Source organism: Orcinus orca, chromosome 1 (assembly GCF_937001465.1).
Source record: "Orcinus orca chromosome 1, mOrcOrc1.1, whole genome shotgun sequence".
Classification (NCBI taxonomy): Eukaryota; Metazoa; Chordata; class Mammalia; order Artiodactyla; family Delphinidae; genus Orcinus; species Orcinus orca.
In genome coordinates, this window is record NC_064559.1 from 94,793,883 (window position 1) to 94,818,251 (window position 24,369).

Consider the following 24,369-nt stretch of genomic DNA (forward strand, 5'->3'; position numbering starts at 1 on the left):
GGTGTCCCTTGGTTTTCACTCAGAACTCAGTGTCAGGCCAGGGATGCTTGTGACAGTCTTGCTTTGCTCACCACCTTGCTCTGGGTGATGCTGTATGTCCCCCCAGACAAGCCCCCTGCCCTACCCACCTCCACCCCCATCCCTATTTCCCCGTTGGAGGTAGCATCTCCCTGGGCAGCTACAGCTGCCAGATATACCTGGGCTGCCCTGCCAACAAAAGCAAGGGGCTGGCAGCTGGCTCCAAACACCTCAGGAATTGCTCAGACTTCAGAAAGTTACCTTGTTAAAGTTTAGTCCCTGGAATGAAGCAAACCCAGAAAAGGGAAAAATTTGTTTACGTAAGTCATAATCACCAAATGGAAGGAACAAAGAATCCAAAACGATAGTTTACTTTTTCAGAGAAGTAAACTGAGGCACAGAGAGAGTTCTAAGTTCACATAGTGAGTCAGAGACAGGAGTAATAATATCCCCTTTTAATAAATGGTTATTATTTTATCATTCATTAGACATTCAACAAATCTTTGTGAATGTGGCAAGCTATGAGTCAGACCTATTTTTACATCTGTAATCTCCACAACGATCTAGCAGTGTTAGAAAACTAAGGCTCAGAAGACAAAAACTTGCCCGAGATCACCCGCCAGATAGGTGGCAGGATTAAGATTTGAGCCCAGCAGAATATTTCCAACATCTCAGAAAGTTCCCTCATGCCCCTTCCTAGTCAATACCTTCCACCCTCAGGGGCAACCACTGTTCTGATTTCTACCACGTTACTTTGGTCTGTTTTAGAACTTTATATGAGTGGAATCCAACAGCATGTACTGTTTGCTGTGTTTGGTTTCTTTAGCTCAGCATAAAGTTTTTGAGGTTTATCCATGTTGGTACCTGGATGGGTAGCATGTTTCACAGAATTTGTATACTACTCAGGAGAGTGGTATTACGCTGTATGGATGTACCACAGTGTGTCTATCCATTTTCTTTTCTTTTCTTTTCTTTTTTTAAACCCATATCCTTTATTTTTTTTAATTAATTTATTTATTTTTGGCTGCACTGAGTCTTCATTGCCGCACGTGGGCTTTCTCTAGCTGTGGCGAGTAAGGGCTACTCTTTGTTGTGGTGCACAGGCTTCTTGGTGCAGAGCACAGGCTCTAGGTGCGCAGGCTTCAGTAACTGTGGCACGCAGGTTCAGTAGTTGCGGCTCTTGGGCTCTAGAGCACAGGCTCAGTAGTTGTGCACGGGCTTAGTTGCTCCGGGGCATGTGGGATCTTCCCGGACCAGGGCTCAAACCCCTGTCCCCTGCATTGGCAGGCAGATTCTTAACCACTGCGCCACCAGGAAGTTCCTTGTTGATGAAATATGGGTCATTTTCAGTCTTCAGCTATTGTAAATAAAGCTGCTGTGAACATTCTGTACAAAAAAAAAACCAAGATTTGAGCCCAGGTCTGTGGTTCTAAAGCCCCCACAAAGCTCAGACTAGAATCATCTCTCCTGCTTACAAGCAAACCTTCACCTTTGTATCAGTGTCTGGCTTTCCTCTCGATGCCAAATCCAAGACTTACCCTTTCAGTAAGCCTTCTGTGACCTTGATAGTCCCCATGATTTTTAGCCTTAGAATTGGGGCTGGAGTTCATTCCTGCCCGGGTCAAACAAGGAACACGTGGTGAGTGCATAGTAAGCAGTAGAGGATGCTTACGTGACTCCCAGGTTAGAATGAGGAGACCGAGGCTCACAGAGGTGAAGTGACTTTCCCAAAGTCCACAGTAAGTGTGGTAAATCCTGGATTCCACAGACCGTCTGTCTGACCTGAAGCCCAGGCTCCTGCACGGCTCCAGGCTGCCTGACACGGCTAAAATTAAATGACGTTCATGCACCCCAGTGAACAGAAGGGAGTATCCTCAAAAGCAAATGTATGGATTACCATTTTCAGTGGCTAATCTACCAAGTGAAATGTCTACACTGAGCTGAGAGCTACTGTGCACACATATACCAGCTTAAATTTATCATTGGATCTGGGGGCTGTAGGATGGTGAGAAGTCACATCTGGACTAGATTCAAGCCATGCTGGAAAAGGTATCACCTGGAGATGTGGACACATAGAAGAGTTGTCATTCCTAGATACTAATTTGGCTTGTCTCCTCTGGGGATACATTTTTGCTTTTCTCTAAGATGATTAATTTATGTTAAGTAAGTGCATCTTGGAAGCAGAGGGGAGACAGAGAGCCAGCCAGCCATGGGCTAGAATACAGTGGGTACCTGTCTATTTGCCTGGTCTATTAGTCCCTCCCTGGGACCTGCCCTTCTTCCCACTTCTACACAGTGACCTGACCCCCTGCACACACACCTTAGGTGATCAGTTCAGGACGGGGCACCTGATGCATGTTGCACCAGAGTCCCTTCCCAGGGCATCTGGAATTGGGCCTGAGAAGGAGAAAGCCTCACACTCTCTTCATGTAACTATGACCTGGACACCTTATGTCTTTTGTGTGGAGAAGTCCTTAATGACCCCAGTGACACTGGAGCCCTTGGGTTCTGTGAGACAATCCTATATCCTTATAATAAAGTCCCCTTCCTCACCCCTTTTCTTTGATTAATCTGTATAAAATTGCTTTATTACTTACAACCAAGAGTTCTTAATACTTTCACCCTACCCTGTCCCCCATATCTAGAGAGTCACCGAGTCCTCTTATTTCTACCTCTTTCTGAATCTCCTAGCCACCCCTTTCTCTCTTTGCCACTACCTTCATCAGAGCCTTCCCATCTCATACCTGGATTTCAACAACAGCCTCCAAACAGGTCTCCCTCCTTTAGTCTGACCCTCTAACCCATTCTACTGCCAGGACCATCTACCAGAGCTCCAGTTTTATTATTTCACTCCCTTGCTTACAGCAATTTTGGGGTCTCCCTCCCACAGCCTTTGGCTCAAAATCCAAACTCCCAGCACAGTACACAGGCCTGGGGTGATCTGCCCACCATTCTCACCTCTGGACCTCCATGCTACGTCCCCTTCTCTTCTGTCTGTTGTAACCCCCGTGCTCCAGCTTTGCTTGCATTTCCCAGTAATTCACCACAGCTTTACCATCTCTAGGCTTCTGCCTGGAGTGCTGTCTCCCAGTCTTTACTGAACCAGCTTCTGTGCACCTTTAATAATCAAGAATGAGTCCTTACACCTCATTTCTAGGCTAGGTGGTAAAGCACGGACCAGGCCTTTCCTTTCTCCACATTCTCCTCTCTGGCATTGTCCCATAATGCATCCTTCTGACTTTGCAGTGTTTTCCCATGGCTTCTTCCCTAGCAAAATCTGTTATCAGTTATTTATTCCCTGGTATAGATTTAAGGCAATGCATTGCCTCTACCAGAAGTATTCATGTGTAAAGACTCATCACTGAAGGCAGAACTTATTAAAGGGACATCAGACATCTATGAAAAGGCAGGGAAGGCATGTGAATGCCCTGAAAAAGCACACCACAGGATAGCACGTAATCTGTGCCAGTGTGCTGCTCTCTGCTTTTAAGCATGGAGGTCTCCTGGAACCAGGAGAGAGGGAGAGGCAGTGAAGGAAGAGAGAGGGGTAGGGAAGAGAGAGAGAGAGATCATGGTGTGTAGAAGCCACAGGCTGTATGCAGTGTTCCTGGCCTGCCCCAGGACAGTGTTGGGTGGTTGCCGGTTGTGCCTGCAGAATTTTAGGGGGCTCCACTCACGTAAGCTATGATGGGAATTGTATCTCTCGGAGTTCTGCCATGTAGGAGCCATGGAAAATTCCTTGCGAAGGCAAAGGGCCTCTGCCTACCTATCCCTCCTTGGGCCAGCACAAGTCATAGAAGACAGGGGAGCTTCCCTCTGAGTCAGAGCAATGACCCATCCAGCACAGGACTCTGGCTTGGGCAGAGACAACCCAGGAGGCCAGGTGGTCTGCAAACAAGAGAAGTATAGTTGTTGTATTGCCTTTCTCTCTGCTTTCTACTCTTCACCACATGAGTGATTCATGTAATCTGCAGATCTGACTATGGCCATTCTCCTAGCCCAAATCTTTTAATGGCTTCTCACTGCCTACCTCGCTTGCAGTTATGAACAACTTTGTTTTTACTAAAATACCTTCAGAGGGAAAAAAAGCCTTTTGTATGCCTCCCCAGGATTACATGTAATCTTTATAACATGAGCTCATAAAGGCAGAGGTTTTGTCTTCTTCATCTTTTGTGCTCAGCAGGCCATAGAGCACCCGGCCCATAATATACATTCAATAAATGAGTTACACTGAATTTTAAAAAGGGAGAAAACCTGGAAGATCAAAGGCAAAATAAGAAGCTGAGAAAGCAGCAAAGCAGAGTGAACAGGGGAAAAAAGACTTCATTCTCGGCCAGGCTTTCCATCATCCCTTTCCAGCATTTTATGACAGTTCCCTGGCAGGGCTCCCACCCTGCAGTGAGCCGGGGAAGGGAGACGGCAGAATGATGGTGCTCGTGGGATTCTGCCCTACTCTTTGATTCTGAGGCTGTGGGGCAGGTGCCTTTTCTAAATTACACACTAAGGTGGCAGGTCATTTCTAGCCACCCCAGCCCCACCTGGCAAATGAAGCCTTGGTTTTCAACAGACGGGCATTTCAGAGCAAAGTCCGGAGGCTCCCAGGTAAACTGGAAAACAGATGCTCTTGCCAGAAGGAAACTTGGCTGGGGAGGCCTGGTGGATACAGCAGCTGAGGAATCCCCAGAGCCCGGCAACCTGCCAGCTGGCCAAAACCTATAAAGGTCCTGGGTCTCAGGTTGCTGAAGTGGCATGCTCAGGGCTTTCTGGGACCCTGTTCTTTGAACATTTCCACAGTACGTATGCCCCTCTTTGAGGCTGTTTCCTCATTTGTAAAAGGGGGTGATACTACCTAGCTCAGGGGTTTTTTTTTTTGAACATCAGATGACGCGTGCACACAGTGAGCACTCAGTACAGAGTGGTCATCATACAGCTCATTGTCTTGGTGCCTCAATGACTTCCTCTGCAAACAGGGAGAGCAGTACTTACTTTGCATGAATACGCTGAGGATCAAGTGAAGTGAGACCTGTAGGCACTCAGCAAAGACTGCACGGAGCTTACGTCAACTTGGATGCTCTAAAGCCGAACCGAGCTCATCTCAGGATCTTCAGATCAGGTTATCAGACTGGCAGGTGGGAGGAATGCCACAGTATATCTGGATTTCTAAAAGGTAGGTGACAAAAGTCTGTCGGAAAATGCTTTTAGACATGATGAAAACACGTGGCCTAAGCACCGATGCCTCTGACTGCCGGAGCAATCAGCAAAAAAGTTAATATCAATAAAGAAAGATTTTTCGTATTATGGGTAGGGCTCTAGAATATGAATGAATATGACTTTTTTAAATTACTGATTTGCATTAAGACAGAAACTAGGCTTATTGAATTTGGAAATGATCCCAAACTGGGACAAAAGCAAAAACAGCAAGATTTCAACAGAATGAAAAGATGGGCCAAAACCATCATAATATTCAACGGGAAAAAAATGTAAAGCCTGGAATTTGGGTTAAAACAAAAACAACAACATCGCTGGAGAGCACAAGATGGAGAAAACAGGTATAAAATTCATGTAAAAGAAAAAAGAAGAGGAAAAAACTACATTTAAAAACTAAATCAATGTGAATCATTGGTGTGATGTAACTGCCAGAAAAACAAAGGCAATCTTTGGCTGTATTAATAAAACAACAGTGCCCAGAAAAAGGGAAGAAATAGTTTCAATATGCTCTAACAGCTACTCAAACTGGAGCCTTTCTAGAGAAAAAAATAAGCAGAATAATAGAAGGTCTAGAAGGTCACGTGGTCTGAGAAACAGGTGAATAAAAAGGAAATAAAAGGTGAAGAAGGGACTTCCCTGGTGGCACAGTGGTTAAGAATCCGCCTGCCGGGCTTCCCTGGTGGCGCAGTGGTTGAGAGTCCGCCTGCCGATGCAGGGTACACGGGTTCGTGCCCCGGTCTGGGAGGATCCCACATGCCGCGGAGCGGCTGGGCCCGTGAGCCATGGCCGCTGATCCTGCGCGTCCAGAGCCTGTGCTCCGCAGCGGGAGAGGCCACAGCAGTGAGAGGCCCGCGTACAGCAAAAAAAAAAAAAAAAAAAAAAGAATCCGCCTGCCAATGCAGGGGACATGGGTTCGAGCCCTGGTCTAGGAGGATCCCACATGCCACAGAGCAGCTAAGCCTGTGCGCCACAACTACTGAGCCTGCATGCCACAACTACTGAAGCCCACGTGCCTAGAGCCCATGCTCCGCAACAAAGGGAGGCCACCACAATGAGAAGCCTGTGCACCGCAACGAAGAGTAGCCAACGCTCGCTGCAACTAGAGAAAGCCCGCACGCAGCAATGAAGACCCAATGCAGCCAAAATAAATAAATAAAATAATTTTTAAAAAAAAAGGTGAAGAAAGTGGGGGACTTCCCTGATGGTGCAGTGGTTAAGAATCCACCTGCCACTATATGCCAATAAAATGGACAACCTGGAAGAATGGAAAAATTCTTAGAAAAGCACAACGTTTCAAGACTGAACCAGGAAGAAATAGAAAATATAAAGAGACCAATCACAAGCACTGAAATTGAGACTGTGATTAAAAATCTTCCAACAAACAAAAGCCCAGGACCAGATGGCTTCACAGGAGAATTCTTTCAAACATTTAGAGAAGAGCTAACACCTCTCCTTCTCAAACACTTCCAAACTCATTCTACGAGGCCACCATCACCATGACACCAAAATCAGACAACGATGTCACAAAGGAAGAAAACGACAGGCCAATATCACTGATGAATATAGATGTAAAAATCCTCAACAAAATATTAGTAAACAGAATCCAACAGCACATTAAACGGATCACATACCATGATCAAGTGGGGTTTATCCCAGGAATGCAAGGATTCTTCAATATACACAAATCAATCAATGTGATAAACCATATTAACAAATTGAAGGAGAAAAACCATATGATCATTTCAATAGATGCAGAAAAAGCTTTTGAAAAAATTCAACACCCATTTATGATAAAAAACCATCCAAAAAGTAGGCATAGAGGGAACTTACCTCCACATAATAAAGGCCATATATGACAAACCCACAGCCAACATCATTCTCAATGGTGAAAAACTGAAACCATTTCCTGTAAGATCAGGAACAACACAAAGTTGTCCACTCTCACCACTCTTATTCAACATAGTTTTGGAAGTTTTAGCCACAGCAATCAGGGAAGAAAAAGAAATAAAAGGAATCCAAATCGGAAATGAAGACGTAAAGCTGTCACTGTTTGCAGATGACATGATACTATACATAGAGAATCCTAAAGATGCTACCAGAAAACTACTGGAGCTAATCAATGAATTTGGTAAAGTAGCAGGAGACAAAATAAATGCACAGAAATCTCTTGCATTCCTATTCAGTAATGATGAAAAATCTGAAAGTGAAATTAAGGAAACACTCCCATTTACCACTGCAACAAAAAGAAAAAATACCTAGGAATAAACCTACATAAGGCGTTAAAAGACCTGTATGCAGAAAACTATAAGACACTGATGAAAGAAATTAAAGATGACACAAACAGATGGAGAGATATACCATGTTCTTGGATTGGAAGAATCAACATTGTGAAAATGACTCTACTATCCAAAGCAATCTACAGATTCAATGCAATCCCTATCAAACTACCAATGGCATTTTTCACAGAACTAGAAAAAATTTCACAATTTGTATGGAAACACAAAAGACCCCGAGTAACCAAAGCAACCTTGAGAAAGAAAAACGGAGCTGGAGGAATCAGGCTCCCTGACTTCAGACTATACTACAAAGCTACAGTAATCAAGACAGTATGGTACTGGCACAAAAACAGAAATATAGATCAATGGAACAGGATAGAAAGCCCAGAGATAAACCCACGCACATATGGTCACCTTATTTTTTATAAAGGAGGCAAGAATATACAATGGAGAAAAGACAGACTCTTCAATAAGTGGTACTGGGAAAACTGGACAGTTACATATGAAAGAATGAGATTAGAACACTCCCTAACACCATACACAAAAATAAACTCAGAATGGATTAAAGACCTAACTGTAAGGCCAGACACTATCAAACTCTTAGAGGAAAACATAGGCAGAACACTCTATGACATAAATCACAGCAAGATCCTTTTTGACCCACCTCCTAGAAAAATGGAAATAAAAACAAAAATAAACAAGTGGGACCTAATGAAACTTCAAAGCTTTTGCACAGCAGAGGAAACCATAAACAAGACCAAAAGACAACCCTCAGAATGGGAGAAAATATTTGCAAATGAAGCAACTGACAAAGGATTAATCCTCAAAATTTACAAGCAGCTTATGCAGCTCAATAACAAAAAAACAAACAACCCAATCCAAAAATGGGCAGAAGACCTAAATAGACATTTTCCAAAGAAGATATACAGTTTGCCAACAAACACATGAAAGGATGCTCAACATCATTAATCATTAGAGAAATGCAAATCAAAACTACAATGAGATATCATCTCACACCAGTCAGAATGGCCATCATCAAAAAATCTAGAAACAATAAATGCTGGAGAGGGTGTGAAGAAAAGGGAACCCTCTTGCACTGTTGGTGGGAATGTAAATTGATACAGCCACTATGGAGAACAATATGGAGGTTCCTTTTTTTTTTTTTTTTTTTTTGTGGTACGCGGGCCTCTCACTGTTGTGGCCTCTCCCGTTGCGGAGCACAGGCTCCAGACGCGCAGGCTCAGCGGCCATGGCTCACAGGCCCAGCCGCTCCGCGGCACGTGGGATCTTCCCGGACCGGGGCATGAACCCGTGTCCCCTGCATTGGCAGATGGACTCTCAACCACTGCGCCACCAAGGAAGCCCTGCAGGTTCCTTTAAAAACTAAAAATAGAACTACCAAACGACCCAGCAATCCCACTACTGGGCATATACCCTGAGAAAACCATAATTCAAAAAGAGTCATGTACCACAATGTTCATTGCAGCTCTATTTACAATAGCCAGGACATGGAAGCAACCTAACTGTCCACTGACAGATGAATGGATAAAGAAGATGTGGCATATACATACAATGGAATGTTACTCAGCCATAAAAAGAAACGAAATTGAGCTATTTGTAGTGAGGTGGATGGACCTAGAGTCTGTCATACACAGTGAAGTAAGTCAGAAAGAAAAAAACACTGTATGCTAACACATATATATGGAATCTTTAGGGAAAAAAAAAGGTTCTGAAGAACCTAGGAGCAGGACAGGAATAAAGACACAGACGTAGAGAATGCACTTGAGGACACAGGGAGGAGGAAGGGTAAGCTGGGACGAAGTGAGAGAGTGGCATGGACTTACATACACTACCAAATGTAAAATAGGTAGCTAGTGGGACGCAGCTGCATAGCACAGGAAGATCAGCTTGGAGCTTTGTGACCACCTAGAGGGGTGGGATAGGGAGGGTGGGAGGGAGACGCAAGAGAGAGGAGTAATGGGTATATATGTATATGTATAGCTGATTCACTTTGTTACAAAGCAGAAACTAACACACCATTGTAAAGCAATTATAATCCAATAAAGATGTTAAAAAAAGCTATCCTCTGGTTGGAGGTATTGCCAGGTTCTAAAGCTGCCGCAGGCAAGCAAACTACCGATGGCGCTAAGTTCAAAGCTGCCAAATATCTTTCCCAAAGTCAAGTCAGGGAAAAGAAACGTCCAACAGTAAATGTTCCATCTCTCCTCCAGATGCAATAAAAGGAGGATGCTGAGGATCCATCCATACTTGCTCGTGCTTGGAGAGAGTTCTCGCTGCCTACCTTCCATCCCAGAGGAAACTCGCTCCTCTCCGCGAGAATGGGCACAAGAGATCTCCAAATTTCAGGGATCCCGCTCGGGGTGATTGCTCTCCCTTTATCATTTTCGGTCAGATGAAGGAAAGGGGCGACATCACCCCCCCGCGGAGGGCGTGCGCAGCAGCTGAGGTCGAGGCGGGGGCGGGGTCGGCCAGGAACCCCTCCGCCGGAGCCCCGGGCGCTACCCGGTCCTCCTCCTCCGCGCCGTAACTTGCTGCATCCCCGCTGCCCGGCACAATAGAGGCTCCGCCCTCCCTCCGCGCCAGCGCTTCGCGGCGCAGTCGCCCAGCAGCCCTCGCAGCTGCCCGCCCCACACCCCCACCGGGTCCCCTTGCGCCCCCAGGCTCCCAGCCGCCCGCCCCCGCGCGCCCCGCCCCGCCCGCCTCTGCCAGGACCCCTTCCTTCCACCTGAGCCCTCTCCAGAGGACGGCGCGCTCGGCGAGCCTTACCACCTCCACCTTCCCCGTCACCTCCTCCTAGCCTGCGCCCCACTCTCTACCGGGGCGGACGGTCGGGGCTGATCGCGTTGGAAAGGAGATGACCAGGGTCTCTAGGGAGCATCTTCCCGCCCCGCTCAGCCGCACCCAGCTTTGGAAGGCGCTGTGAGCAGCCACTCTCGGGCTCCAGCCAGACACCCTCTCGCCTTAGTCCTTGCCGAGACACCCCCCCTCCACCCCACCGGACCCCAGCCATTCTCCGAAGGGGCCGAGCTCCCTCTTGTCGCGTCCCTCATGGCCAAGTCTTTGCGGCTAGCTCTCTGCTTCGCTCTGGTTATGGCTCTGGGCTGGGGGTACAGCACTCCCCCGACTGGGACGACCGAGCCCCCAGATGTGCAGACGGTGGCGCCCACGGAGGACGAGACTCTGCAAAACGAAGCGGACAACCAGGAGAACGTTTTATCTCAGGTAGGCTGCGAGTCCCATGCTCCCCCCTCTTGCCCTGGGTAGTGGCAAGAGCCTTAAGATGGTCCTTGCTGAAGCGTTCGGAAGCAGCCTTTCTCCCTCCATTACCAAAGGGGAGGGCACTTTTCCTTTATCAGAATATTTTCTTAAGCAAATGGACATGGGTCCTCCTCTCAAAATCATAGGGTCTTTCAAAGTTACAGAATCAGGAGAAAGGAGAGGAGAAGGAAGGGAAGACACCACACAACTCCCTGAGAAGAAGAAAAAAAAAAAATCAAAACCTTTTGGTTGAAGGGGTGTAGAAAGTGTGGCCACCTCTTGTCTGTGTGGCTGGTTGTCAGAATTGGAATGTGAAAACAGGCGGGCATGCTGGACAGGAGGCAGATGGCGTAACCCATGGGGAGATATTTCATTGCTCGGAGTGAGACACTCAGGGAGAGAACAGAACAGCAACAAGTGTGAGGAATATGAGATGACCCCCAAACAGAGGGACTGATGGTAAGTCCCCCCCATATTGAGAAGGTGAAATGGAAATGCAGATCCAGTCAGGTCCGGCAGACGCTAGTGGGGAGGGGAGGGAGTGACAGCTGATAGGGACAGGATCTGTAACGTATCCTTTTATGAAGTACTTTCACTTGGTTTATTTGACTCGATCCCCGCACAATCCTTATTCCCATTCTATAGTTAAGGACCATAAGGCTTAGAAGAGTAAAGGGTCCTAGAGATGGGTAGAGCCAGGTCTTCTGACAATCTCACGGTTGTCCCAACTCAGATCTTGTAAAAGACAGTTCTCTCTAGAGTGTTTATTTCATGCTTTCCAGAGCCTGCATGATGATTGTGTGGTGGGTGTCGTCATAATCCTAAGGATGAGGGATGGCTGAGAAAGGGTTCCTATAGTGCTGCCGTACCTCCGCTAAGCCTTGGGACTGGGGTCCTTGGCTCCTTTCTGTAGAAACACTTGGCATTTATCAAGCACTAGTCTTCTCACCCTTCCTTTAATAATTATGCTAATGCATGCCCTGTACTCACCCATAACCTCACACTGACCCCCAAATCGAAAAGACATATAAATCCTTCACATTGGGGCTCTGGAGGACCATCAACAAAAGCCTTCCTGAAACCGGAGCCTCCTGATAGGAAGGAATCCACCCAAGATCTCAGAGCACGGATATGTAGGAATCTAGGCAGAGTCTCAGAGAGCAGACAGCTACGATTTACTCTCAGCACATAAAGACTGGCCAATTAAGTCACCCTGAACTACACAGCTCCTTCTTCCACTGGTCCATTCTGCATTTGACAACAGTCCTAAAACAAATATTAGTATTAGCAGAAACCCAACCCTTGTAAAAAAAACATAACGAGACTTCTTCCCCCCTCCGACAGCATCCCAGGAACATATCCACTCCAACAAGCTCAAAGCTTGCCTGACAGGGTCATTAGTCAAATGAAGGGAACCCTTCTCCGTGCCCACAAAGGGAGCCCTAACTTCAGGGATGTAGGATGTCTTGGAGAGGAGCTGGGGAGGAGCCTTTTCCCCAGCAAGTGCCTAAGATCGTGGTTCCAGAAAGCCTGCTGTTATGTGTTTTCCTGCCTGGGGAGGCCGGCGGGGGCAAGCACTCAGAAGGAAATGTTTAGCGCTGTAGAAGCCGCAAGTGCTGCCAGTTCGCTCTCCTGGCTTTGTCTTGGGGTTTGGGTGCAGAAGCTATTCTAGGATCCGTATGAACCCTTGGGCTGAGTAAACCTTACTGACGTTTGGATCTGTCTCTCTCCTCCCAGTTTCTTTTCTCCAAATCTAACCCATCCTTTGAGACCAGATCAGATGCCATTTCCTCCAAGAAGTCTTCCCTGGTGCCCGGCTAGAGACACTCTCTGTGGCCCTCTGTTTGAGCTCCCGTTGCACTCCCACTTCAGGGGGCCTTAACACTCCCTAATTGGTGTGACTGTTATTTCTATATCTCCTGCACTGTAAGCTCCTTGAGAGCAGTCTCTCTGTCTGGCCCATTGCTTTACCTCTCACAGCACCTAGCTCAGTCCCAAGGTGGCACTCAATAAATGGTGAATGAATGAAGGAGGACAGAAGCCAGTAGTCTTGAAATTGGAATGTCAGTTTTCCAATCCCTCCATCAATCCCTTCTCCTTTCCTTTTTAAATCTAAATCTGGATTCTAGCTAAGGCAAGGACTACCGGAAGGATGATAGGGCTCATTTGTTTTTTTCCTTTAAATGATGAAAGGCTAAGGCCCCCTGAGAAATGCACAGCTTTCCAAGATAAACAAAGAGAGCTGAACTCTGAGTGCCTCCCAGGAAATGCTAGAGTCAGCAAATTGTGTTGCGATGACCTTTCCAACTCCACATCAGAGCTGTCTGAGGTCTCTGGCTAGCAGGACACCTGACAAAGTGAACGGAGAGCCTTCTTCAGGACCCTAAGTGATGCCTGTGTTTGCACACCCTCAACCTGTTCTCTCTCTCTTTGTCTAGTTGCTCGGAGACTATGACAAAGTTAAGGCCGTGTCTGAGGGCTCGGACTGTCAGTGCAAGTGTGTAGTGCGACCCCTGGGCCGAGACGCCTGCCAAAGGGTCAACGAGGGGACCTCCAGGAAGGAAGACTTCTACACTGTGGAAACCATCACCTCAGGCTCATCCTGCAAGTGTGCCTGTGTTGCACCGCCATCCGCCCTCAATCCCTGTGAGGGAGACTTCAGGCTCCAGAAGCTTCGGGAGGCAGACAGCCGGGACTTGAAGGTAGGACCTGGTGTGGGTTGATGCCTGGGTGAGAGGGTGCCTTAGGGACCCATGCGTCTGGCAAGGCTGTTGCTGGGGATTGTAGGCCTTTGAGTAAGTGGGCCCTGTTTTAGCCTTTAAAGGAGGTCAGACCCTGGCCTGAGAGTGTTGCGTGTGGACCCAAAGCTGATGATCTGACCAACTGGTCATTTGCCACTCTAACGTCTGAGGGAGATGCCTAGAGCAAAGCGTGCCCGCCTCTCTCACGGAGCCAAGGAGGCTGGGCCTGGGAGCAGCTGCCAGACCCAGCCGGCCGAAAGAGCTCAGCATTCTTCTCCAGGAGAGTTACTGCCACGATTTGCTGTCAGCACAGGAGGCACCCCAAAGACACACCAGACACACAGAGAGAAGTGAGCCTTTAGTCCTCATTGCAAGGGCTGGGTGACCCAGAGAAGAAGAGGCCTGGGGCCTGCTCTAGGTCCGCTCATCAAACTTCAGTCCTGTAATTCTGGTCCACAGGATGGGGAAGCTCAGGCCCTACCTGGGGCGGCCCAGTGGGTCAGCTGAGGGCTTCATCTCATCCTGTCCTCCCCTCTTCATCTGCAGCGTGGGGTCATGGGACGAGCTTGGCTTGGAGTCAGACTTGGGTTCAAATCCGTGCTCTGCTACTGCTTGCTGTGTGATGCTACTCAAGTTACTCACCTGATCTGACCTCAGTCTCCTGAGTTAAAAAGTAGGAAGAATAACATCTACCTTTGGGGGTCGTTTTGAGAATCGATGAGATGACAGCTATTGAGTACTTGGCACAATACCTGACATATAGTTGAGGCTCAGTAGACACTAGTTCCATTAATGAATGACCACGTAAAGTGCTACCACTGTGCTGGCAGCTGGTACACACTTGGTAACTGGTCATCATTGATATTCCTTTAAGCAGAGTAGGGTTTACCAATAAGATGAGTGTCCCAGGATTCAGCCACATCACTCAGAACTACAGCTCTGCCGTGAAACAATCTCTGAACCAAAGGCACAGTTACCCAGTTATAGGACTGGATTCTTGGGGGATTCTGAAACAACAGTACGCAAAATTTTAGGAATCAGAAAATCATCACAGTACATATTAATCAGCTACCCTCCCTTGGCCTTTACCCAGGATTCAGCTATCTTCCTCTGAGGGGGAGGAAGGAGATCTTCTAAACATTAGCATTTCATACGTTGAATTCTTCATCTAATAGAAAAGCTGCTATTGGAGGAGCAGAGATTGCACAATAGTGTCCAACAAACTCTTCAGGGATAGTCCTTGGCAGGGAGGCTCAGTTTCAGCATCTCTCATCTGCTTCCTTAACCTGCACTTTGCATGCCCTGGATGTCACCAGCGCCTCAGCCACCTTCCTCCCAGTGGCCCTGTACTGGCAGGAAGGACAGTGTTGAAAAAACTGAGAGAGCTGGGTACCCTATGACAACTTGCCGCCTCAAAGATGGGCCACTGGGTCTCTTTTACCCCAGGGGCAGTTTTGCTTTTAGTGCTAAGGAAAAGCTTGTTGGTGTCTTCCAGGGATTTCAGCAGACAATGCATGTGAGTGTTTCAGATCACTTGTTGTGGGCCAAGTACTGTACTAGGTATCATGGGTAATCAAAGATGAAGATGACGTAGCACTACTTCCAAGGAGCTCACAGTCTAGTATGAAAGACAGACATGCATGCAACTGGTGGACTTAGTAAAAGAAGTATAAACAGTTTGGCGAAGCTGTCCAGACCTCAGTTGACTTGTTCTTGTAGGATTCTCCCATTTTCTTACCCGCGTATTCCAATAGACAGAGTACACCTACACCATTGGGTCTGCTTATGTGCCCACCCACACAAGTGCTGGTTTCTGAGGGCCACCTCTCAACTTCTGGCTAGTGGCTTCCCTGTCCAGCCTCCAACATGGAGATCTAAAAGGAAACATCTCCCTCTGGACCTGTCTGCCCCAGCCTTGGACTAACGCCTGCCTTTGTTTCATAGCTCTCCACCATCATAGACATGCTGGAAGGAGCTTTCTATGGCCTGGATCTCCTGAAACTGCATTCGGTTACCACCAAACTGGTGGGGAGAGTGGACAAACTAGAGGAGGTAAGGAAGAGTCTGGGTTTCCATATCTTTCTCTTGATCAGGCCCCAAAGTGTATCAAACTTACCATACACTTTTCTTCAGAGAGCATGTACCCTGGCTGTGTTTAACCCATTATTCTTTAGAAAGAAAAAAATATACACAAAACATAAAACACTCATGCAAAATCATGCCAAATTGTGGGTGACAAAGAGAAATAGTGAAATATAAATGTAAATACCTTCATTTTTCATAGATAAGAACCATATAACCAATGTATATCTATTTTCCCCTTGACTTCCAGGGAACTCAGAGTTAAATAAAATGTAAAGGTGCCATAAGCATCTTACTTCCAGTTTTAAGATGGAGTCATGTCTCTTCTGGGTATATGTTTGTTAATTTCTCTTTTAAAAAATTGTTTTGGTACATGCCTCTGTGTGTGTGTGTTGGGGGGGTACTCCATCTCAAATCCATTTTAGAGAAAGAAGACATAAAAATGATTACTAATAAATAATATTCCTTATTGCAAAACATTCAGCCACAGGAAGAATAGACTAGTCATTTAATTTTCATAGACAGAGATACCTCATTTGTATGACTGAGTTCTAGAGAGATGCATAGCTGGAGCTATGGTTTTCAGCTGGTGTGTGATACGATGATGGGAGATAAAAGTCATTATAAACAATCATGTTGACATTGTTCTGTTGCTGTAATGCTTTCACATAGAAATAAGAAGTCATTTAGTTATCAGAAAAAGAACGATCATCATTCAGCCTGATTGGTAAGAAGCTTATGGATGTTTCTTCGACTGGCATCCAGTTCTGGAATGGATACTTGAAACAGTGACTCAAAGAGCTGCTGCTTCAAGTAGAAAACTATTTAATTTTTAGAATTTTTTTAAACATTTTTTATTGGAGTATAGTTGCCTTACAATGTTGTGTTAGTTCCTACTGTACAGCAAAGTGAATCAGCTATACGTATACATACATCCCCTCTTTTTTGGACTTCCTTCCCATTTAGGTCACCACAGAGCATTGAGTAGAGTTCCCTGTGCCATACAGTAGGTTCTCATTAGTTACCTACATTATACATAGTATCAAAAGTGTATATATGTCAATCCCCGTCTCCCAATTCATCCCACCCGCTCCCCTTCCCCCTTGGTGTCCATACGTTTGTTCTCTATGTTAGAATGTTAATATAAGAGGTAAATTTAGGACTTCCCTGGTGGCGCAGTGGTTGAGAGTCTGCCTGCCGATGCAGGGGACACGGGTTCGTGCCCCGGTCCGGGAAGATCCCACATGCCGCGGAGCGGCTGGGCCCCTGAGCCATGGCCACTGAGCCTGCGCATCTGGAGCCTGTGCTCCGCAAGGGGAGAGGCCACAACAGTGAGAGGCCTGCGTACCGCCAAAAAAAAAAAAAAAAAAAGAGGTAAATTTAATAAACATATTAATATATTCCTCCTGAAAAAGTGGGCTTTTGTGGGTCTCTCATGGAGGAGCTGAGGTTCCCTGATGGGTGATTCGTAGGTAGGATGAGAAAAAAGTAAGGATCTTTAGTGTGGCAGAAAGGGAACTTGCTGTACTAGGAGTCAAGACAGAGTGAATTACTCTTTGTTTGCAAGCAGCCATATCTCACTTTCTCCATCTGTGAAGTGGGAAAGGTCCCCTACCTACTTTGTACGATTGCTGAGGAGATAAAAGTTGAGCTACTCATTTTGGAAACACTTTGAAATGCTAAATAAAACAAAGCACTCAGGTTATGACCAAGGAGTGAGTGCGGGCAACTGTCCCTCTGTTGCTATGCCAAGAGAACTGAGACAAGGCTGATGAAACGCTGTGGTTTCAAGGATTGATTTCAGCACACTCCCTACACTCCTAAAAATGTTCCCAGAAAGTGAACACCAGATCCTTCTCAACCCACCCTTAGCCTTAGCTCCCCCGGTGCTGGGATGAAGTGTTTTCTGAACATGGCCATTTGCTCTGGGAGGGTTGGTAGGTCCACAGTCATGTCAGTTACGAGGTCTAATGAGCGGGGTCAGGACATTGGAGCCCAAGCTTGTAGGCAGATCAAGGTGGCCAACGGGATCATGGCAGTCCACTCTTATCACCCCAGTCTTCCTGGGGGGGCTCCCTAAGAGAATCAGGCCACTTGGCATCTCGGGTCTCTCCTTTCCTGACGTTGACAGCTGGAATGATGGGATTCGGAATGGTCAACACCATCCTACTACCAATGGACTTCACGTGGGCTTGGGATTCTTTCTGCTATTTAAAACCACCTTCTGATCCTTTCAGATGGGTTCAAAAGGAATTAAACCAAGATCCCATTGGACCTTCAAAGTTGGAAAGTGCCTGTCTTTCTCTTGGCCCCTAGAACCATCCAAATGTGCAATGCCCCTTTAAAAAAAAAGAAAAAAAGATTGATTTTCTACAGGAACAGGGGTGACAGCCACCTCTTCTGCCTTTACCTGACGTTGGCAGCCACGTGTTTTTCATTCTGTCTGGAGAACACAGCCTGGGAAGGATAGCTCTGGGGGTAGAACACAGTGTTCACGAGGCCAAGGTCAGGCACTCAGCCTCTGAGAAGGCCAGTGGGCTGAGCTCTGTTCAAGGCCTATAATGTTTCCAGCCTCGTCTAGCAGCTGAGCCCTCCCTGCTGGCAAAGGGAAGGAGTGTGGATGAATTTGGTGCAGTGCCACTACCCAGCAGGATGTATCTTCTGTGCAGTCATACAGTCACTGGGTTTTTGCCCAAACCAACCTTAGTTATATCGATGAGAGCCACCTCTTTTTCAAAACTGTGGAGTGATTAGTAGCAAAAACTGGACCTTTATAATCATCATCATCATCATCCCTTGTATTTGTATAGCATTTGTGGTTTTAAAGCATCCCATATACATTTCGCTTATTCGTTCCTGTGAGCTGGACAGGATTTGAGACCCAAGGAAATGAGATGACTTTCCTTCAGTCCCAGTGCTAGTGAAGTATAGGCTGGAGCTCAGGCCTTCTGGTTCCTGGTTCCTCAGAGCCCTTTCTAATCAACCTCATAAGTTTCTTCAAATCATTGCTGGCCGCCCTGGGAGCATCAGTTTTTCCTAACCAGAACTTACAGCAATAGCTCTTCCAAGGGAATTTCTAGGCAGAACCATGGCCATACCCCATAAATCCTGTTAATAGGATTAAAGTTAATTTAGAGAAGGTCCCATCCAGTGAAAGTTTCCCCACACAGGCACCCCAAGATGACGGGGTGCTTTGGTGTGACAACAGATACAGATGGGTCTGGGCCCTGGGCCCACAGACCAGAGCAATGTCTCTCAGCTTCAAGTCCAGCCACTCGTCTCCTTGCTCTTGCTGGCTGACTGTCTGCAGTCTGCATGCAGTGAAAAGGCAGAATGTTGGGTAAATGGAAAAAACACTCCTTCTCCAGCCTGGCTCTGCAGGAGGAATGGGAGTGAAACTCTGCTCCTGGTCTTTGAATATTCTTGAATCCCAAAGAGAGCTCTTTGGAGGTCAGACCAGACAAAAGGGTCAAATTGGAGGGACATTTTGCCCAGAGTAAGATCAGTACTTGGCAGAAGAAGTAGGCACGCACATGTGTATACATTCACCTCAGCTATGTAGGAGGTTGTAAGAATGGAAACTCCATTTGTAGATGAAAGAGGAAGAAAGGAGAGAGAAATGGAATCTGAACTGTTGAGAATCTCACCCCTTGGTAAAATCAGCTCTGGAAGCTCTTGTTGGTGGAGTGATTTTGGTTGAGCTTCTGTTTTAAATTGTGAAAAATAACACATGTATAGAAAAGTGCGTAAACAATGAATGTACGGCTTAGCAAGTTATCATAAAGCAAATACCCATGTAACCAGCACCCAGCTCAAGAAACACCCCAAAAGCCCCCCACATGTCTTCTCCCACTCACATACCCCCCTGAAGGGAACCTCTATCCTGGCTTTATGTTAATCATCTTCTTGCTTTTCTTTGCAGTTTCATCACCTAAGGATGCATCCCTAAACACAACAGTTTTGTCTGTTTTTGAACTTTAAATATGTAGAATCCTACAGAAGTGTGTGTCTATGTGTGTGCACGTTGGGCTTCTTCCACTCAACTTAATGTTTTTAATACTCACCTATGTCATTTTTTGGCTTGTAGTTCATTCATTTTTATTCCTGTGTAGTATTCTAGTGTGAGATCTGTTCCACTGATGGCGGAGATGGGGGTTATTTTTAGTTTTGTAATTCATAGTAACCCCAGGGGCATCCCTCTATATGCACATCCCATACGTGCGTACACTTCTCTGTGATATGTAAGTAGGAATGGAACTACTGGGCTATTAGTTATGCTTATCGGCAACTTTAGGAGATACAGCCGACCTTGCACAGCCACATGTTTTCTCATCTGTGGATTCAACCAGTTTGAGTTCACATGGAATTCAACGTTTATAATTACTTGGATGTGACTGTGTACACATGTGCCTTTGTATATGTGTGGGTGTATGTCCCAGGCTCTTGAAATAGATGCATGCCTACAATTCGGTTCAACCACAGAAATTTTGGGGGGATCGAAAATATTCCCCCCCAAGTTCCAGAAAGCACCAAAAAGCACAACTTGAATTTGCTATATGCCTGCAACTATTTACATAACATTTCCATTGTATTAGGTATCATAGGTCATCTAGAGATGATTTAAAGTATACAGGAGGGTGTCTTCAGGTTTTATGCAAATCCTACACCATTCTATATAGAGGACTTGAGTGGATTCTGGTATCTGTGGGGAGTCCTGGAACTCATCGCCTGCAGAGACCAAGGGGCGACTGTATTGCCAGGCTGTTCTCCCACGTGGTAGTACGAGTTCATGTTGCCTCCAGCAGGGTGTGAACGCTCCACACACATTCTTACCGAAACTTGGTATTCGCAGACTTTCTAATTTTTATCAATTTGGAGCATGTATCTCAGTGGGACCCTTTCACTGTGTGCCACAAACTTAACCCCCCAAACCGCTTTCCTGTTCCCCTGGTGGAGTCCTGAAACCGCATGGGCATTCCTGTAGAACTTGTCCAAGTAGAAGTAACATCCAAGGTAGTCAGTGGTCCAAGAACCTTCTATGTGGTAGATCCAGGCTGACACTCTTCTGAAAGTGGCTGGGAAAGGAAAAGGGATGCAGGAAGGCCCGGTATGTATTGGAGCTGGGGTGGGTGTAGGCACAGAATATAGGTGCCAGGAGAGATAGGAACTAGAAGTCTAGAAGGAAAATCTGTAGCTTCCAAAGGCAAAGGCAGACCCTATTCATTACATGTAGACCTGTCGTTGGCACAGATTCAGCTCAGAAGACTTTTGCTCTGAGCGCTGAATGAACCCAGAGACACAAAGACTTGTAGGCTGCCCAGGCCAAAAAGTGGATTCTGATGACAGCAGGACAAGAGGCAGAGGTACAGGCCTAGTACCACGTACTGCTTCCAGGAGTAGATTTATTATCCAAGTAAAGAAAAAGACAAACAGAGGGCCAGGTCGTTAAAATAATTTATTCTAGCATCAAGGCTTTAGTTGAATTAAGTCATGCCCATAAAAATTGCAAATCTTTGTGAAGAAATGCCCTATCTCCACTTAGCTGCAGTACAACTGGCAACATTTATAATTACTTGGATGTGACTGTATACACATGTGCCTTTGTATACACGTGGGTGCATATCCCAGGCTCTTAAAATAGATGCATGCCTACAAGCTTCCCAAAGTGTGATTTCTGTTGCCCAAGTGTGTGTGTGACTCCTTTTCTCTCACACCTACCCGCCGTAGTTTGCAAACCCCATCCATGAGTACAGATGGCATTGTGGAACCTTGTGTGTCATCTGAAGCTTTTTCTTCTGATACTGTTGTGTCCAAGTGGGATTTAAAGTCTACAATGGATTTACCAGACCCAGAACTGGCCCTCTCCCCAGAATGTGCTGGCACAAGCACTACTGAGGGCCTCTCCCCCAGACATAAGGATTTGGTGGCCTTTGTGTTTCTGGTCTGGAAGGCAAGATCAAAGGATCATTCCTGACTCTGGGGGATATATCTTTTTACCAGCTAATAGGAAAATGTAATTTTTGTCTGTGCAGGCCTGGCCATGGGTTAGGGGACCTGTCTCTTTCCAAACCTCTCCTCTCTGCCCTCCCTCCACTCACATCAAGACACCCCAAGTGCTTACTCTCTCTCCTGATCAAATCCGCACTCACAGAAGGGTTTGCTGTCAATCGTTTCACTCTCCTCCTTACTCAAGTGCAGCCTTGGAGAGGAGTGTCACTCCCCCTGTCTGACCATAATGTCCTCATCTGTGAAAAGGGAAAGGGTTGGAGATAATATTTCTAAGGTACATTTCAGCTCTAACGTTATTTAATTCAGTTTACATCTTAGTATGGGTTCAGGTCAATATATAACCTCTCCTGGGTTTTACATATACTTCAAGTCTAATCTGTCACTGTGGCGTGAAAGGTTTTCTTCTTGGCTAAAGGGATGTAAGGTGTGAGCCTCAGCCCTCCATCCGCTGGCCTGGGAATAGCTTGCAGCTGCCAGGCCGTGAGGGAGCGTGTGGTTGTACTGATGGGGTTCATCATCAGAGGCCTGGGGGCTTCCTGCTCTTTACTTGTTTGACGATCTTCCAGGCTCTGGACTTCTTGAGGACAACCTGGGTCTAAGTCATCTTTGTTTGCCAAAGTTTAGCCCAACGTGGATGTGGACTAGATGCTCCACAGCTGTTAGGTTGGGGGAGTGATTGAACACGTCAGCTGGCCGCCCCCTGCAGCCAGGCCGGCCTGCCCTGTGGTCAGGGGTTGTGCTGTGTCCTGCCTGTCCTGTCAGCTGCGGCACCAGCTGTTTCTAGCTGCTCTCCCCATCCAGCTGTCTTATAGGGGCTGGAGACAGCTGTCGCCTAGGGTGTCTGTCCCAGGCCACCTGGTCCTAGTTGTGTCATGGAGGGTTCTGAGGGGGGAAGGGCAGGGCGAACTATGGGAACTCCAAGCCCTCCCACCAGGTCTGATTACTCGCACACTATCTCACTTCACTCCCGCAAGGAAGCGTGCTCCCTCTGTCCTCAGGCTTGCCGTCTGCCTCTGAGCCTTGTGCACATCCAGCCGTCTACTAGTGGGGGCACATGCCTGCTGCATGACTCGGGGCCATGGTTTGGCTCAGCTGCAATCTTGCTTAGTCTCCTTCTACAGGAGTCCCTTTACAGCACACCAGCTCTGGGTCCTTGCCTTCTTCCCTGTCCCAGCCACGCCAAACCTTAGCTCCCCTCCCCTTTTCCACCTGTGTATCTGCTACTGAGATCCCACGAGTCCGTCCCACTCCACCTTTGGCGACACGTGTCAAGCCCTGTTTTGTGTGCTGTGCCACATACAGCTCTTCATTCGTTCTCCAAACCAAGCCTGGTGAGGTAGGTATCGTTATTCCTTCCTCCTCTAACTGATGGGGCCTGGAGAGTTCCCATCACTTGCCTTACGTAGTTACGTAAAACCAGGTAGTGACTGTGGTGTAGGTTTCATACCTGGTCTCCAGAGCCAGCACTTTGCCCACCACACCTCGTTCCTGGTTCTGGTTGGGAAAACAAGACCACAGAGAGCTGATAGAGCTTTGCGCTCTGGTTGTCTTTCCCTCGGGTCCCAGCAGTTTTGGCTTAAGCTGCGTCTGGTCTCACCCAGGCATGCACACACTTGTCCAATAGCTGGACAAGGTCAGGACACAGTCTGTGCCCGTGGAACAGCCTTTCTGCACATGCCCATTGCACCAGTCTGCACATCTGCTTGTGTTGTCCCTCCATATGGCTCGTTAAAGCTGTCCTCTGACCAACTGTGCTGCCCAGTGCTGACTGCCAGCTGTACCCTCAGTTCCACCAGTTCCCCTTTTCCCAGGGACTTACCGAGTTTGCACACTGCCTCCCCTCTGGCACCTGTGCATCTGACTGTGGTCAGCACAGGACACCTGTGCCCAACTGGCAATGCGGGCTTGCTCTCAGTAGGTACCCTCCAATGCCCTACTACATGCCCCCAGCGCGTGGCACTTGTTCTGTGAATACCTCTCAGTTCCTGAGCTCTGTCCACCCCAAGGACCGTGACACAGTTCCCAGATCTTTAATGGCCCTGACTGGCCGTATCCTGCCAACTGTGCCAGCCCTCTGTCTACCTGTGCTTCTTCCCTCCTGCTTTCCCTCCTCATAGCACCAGGATCCTTGGCAGGGACCACGTGGTGTGCTCACCCCTGGCCGACAGGCACCCCTCCCACTTCCTCCACCACGTTGCCAGTGCCATGCACAAGCCAAGTTGCACACACTGTAAGTGTCACAGTTGCAGCTGTCCCAGAGGGGAAGAGCCAGAGGCATGAGGTCATGGAGTTCACCCTTCTCCCAGGGCAGGATCGAGAGTGTCTTGTGTGGGCACCATCCCCGGTGCCTCCTGAGATGTACCCCACAAAAGGCCCTTGGTGTGAGGAATGCAGAGCCCCAGGGAGGAGTGGGGAGCCCTGCAAGGCCAGCACGCCTGAGGAAGAGGTGGTTGCTGCTCTGCCGCCCTGGGGGACATCGGCTGGCTTGGCCCAGCAGGCCGACGGGGTGATGCCACCACCAGCCTGGTGTTTATTCAGATGGCTGGCGGGCTTTGCTGTTCCCATGAGGGGAATAAAGAATATTGCTCCTCCGGGGTCTCAGGGCCAGGCCTGTCTCAAACCCTCCTCTGTGGAAACTCAGAATAATAGCTCCTCACTAAAACCAGAAAGGGTACTAGCATTTCTAAATCGATGAGAGGGGAGCCTTCCAGGGACCTAGAAAAACCAAACTCTGGAGGGCAGGGGCTAAACCTGTC

General features: G+C 47.4%; 1 protein-coding gene and 1 long non-coding RNA gene across 3 annotated transcripts in view; one reads left to right on the forward strand and one right to left on the reverse strand.

Annotated features, from left to right (window-relative positions):
* Positions 1-473: 473 nt before the first annotated feature.
* LOC117197537 (uncharacterized) lies at positions 474-9,928 on the reverse strand. Its single transcript, XR_004478200.2, has 3 exons — positions 9,805-9,928; positions 5,005-5,178; positions 474-1,404 (listed from the first exon to the last, which is right to left on the reverse strand). It is a non-coding gene; the product is annotated as an uncharacterized LOC117197537 (long non-coding RNA).
* A 544-nt stretch (positions 9,929-10,472) lies between these two features.
* OLFML2B (olfactomedin like 2B) overlaps positions 10,473-24,369 on the forward strand; it is a 41,063-nt gene continuing 27,166 nt past the window's right edge. For both annotated transcript variants that reach the window (XM_033409761.2, XM_004282023.2), the window contains exons 1-3: positions 10,473-10,745; positions 13,220-13,483; positions 15,467-15,574. In XM_033409761.2, the coding sequence (XP_033265652.2) occupies positions 10,572-10,745; positions 13,220-13,483; positions 15,467-15,574 (546 nt within the window). In that variant the 5' untranslated portion in view covers positions 10,473-10,571. The remainder of the gene's footprint in view (positions 10,746-13,219; positions 13,484-15,466; positions 15,575-24,369) is intronic.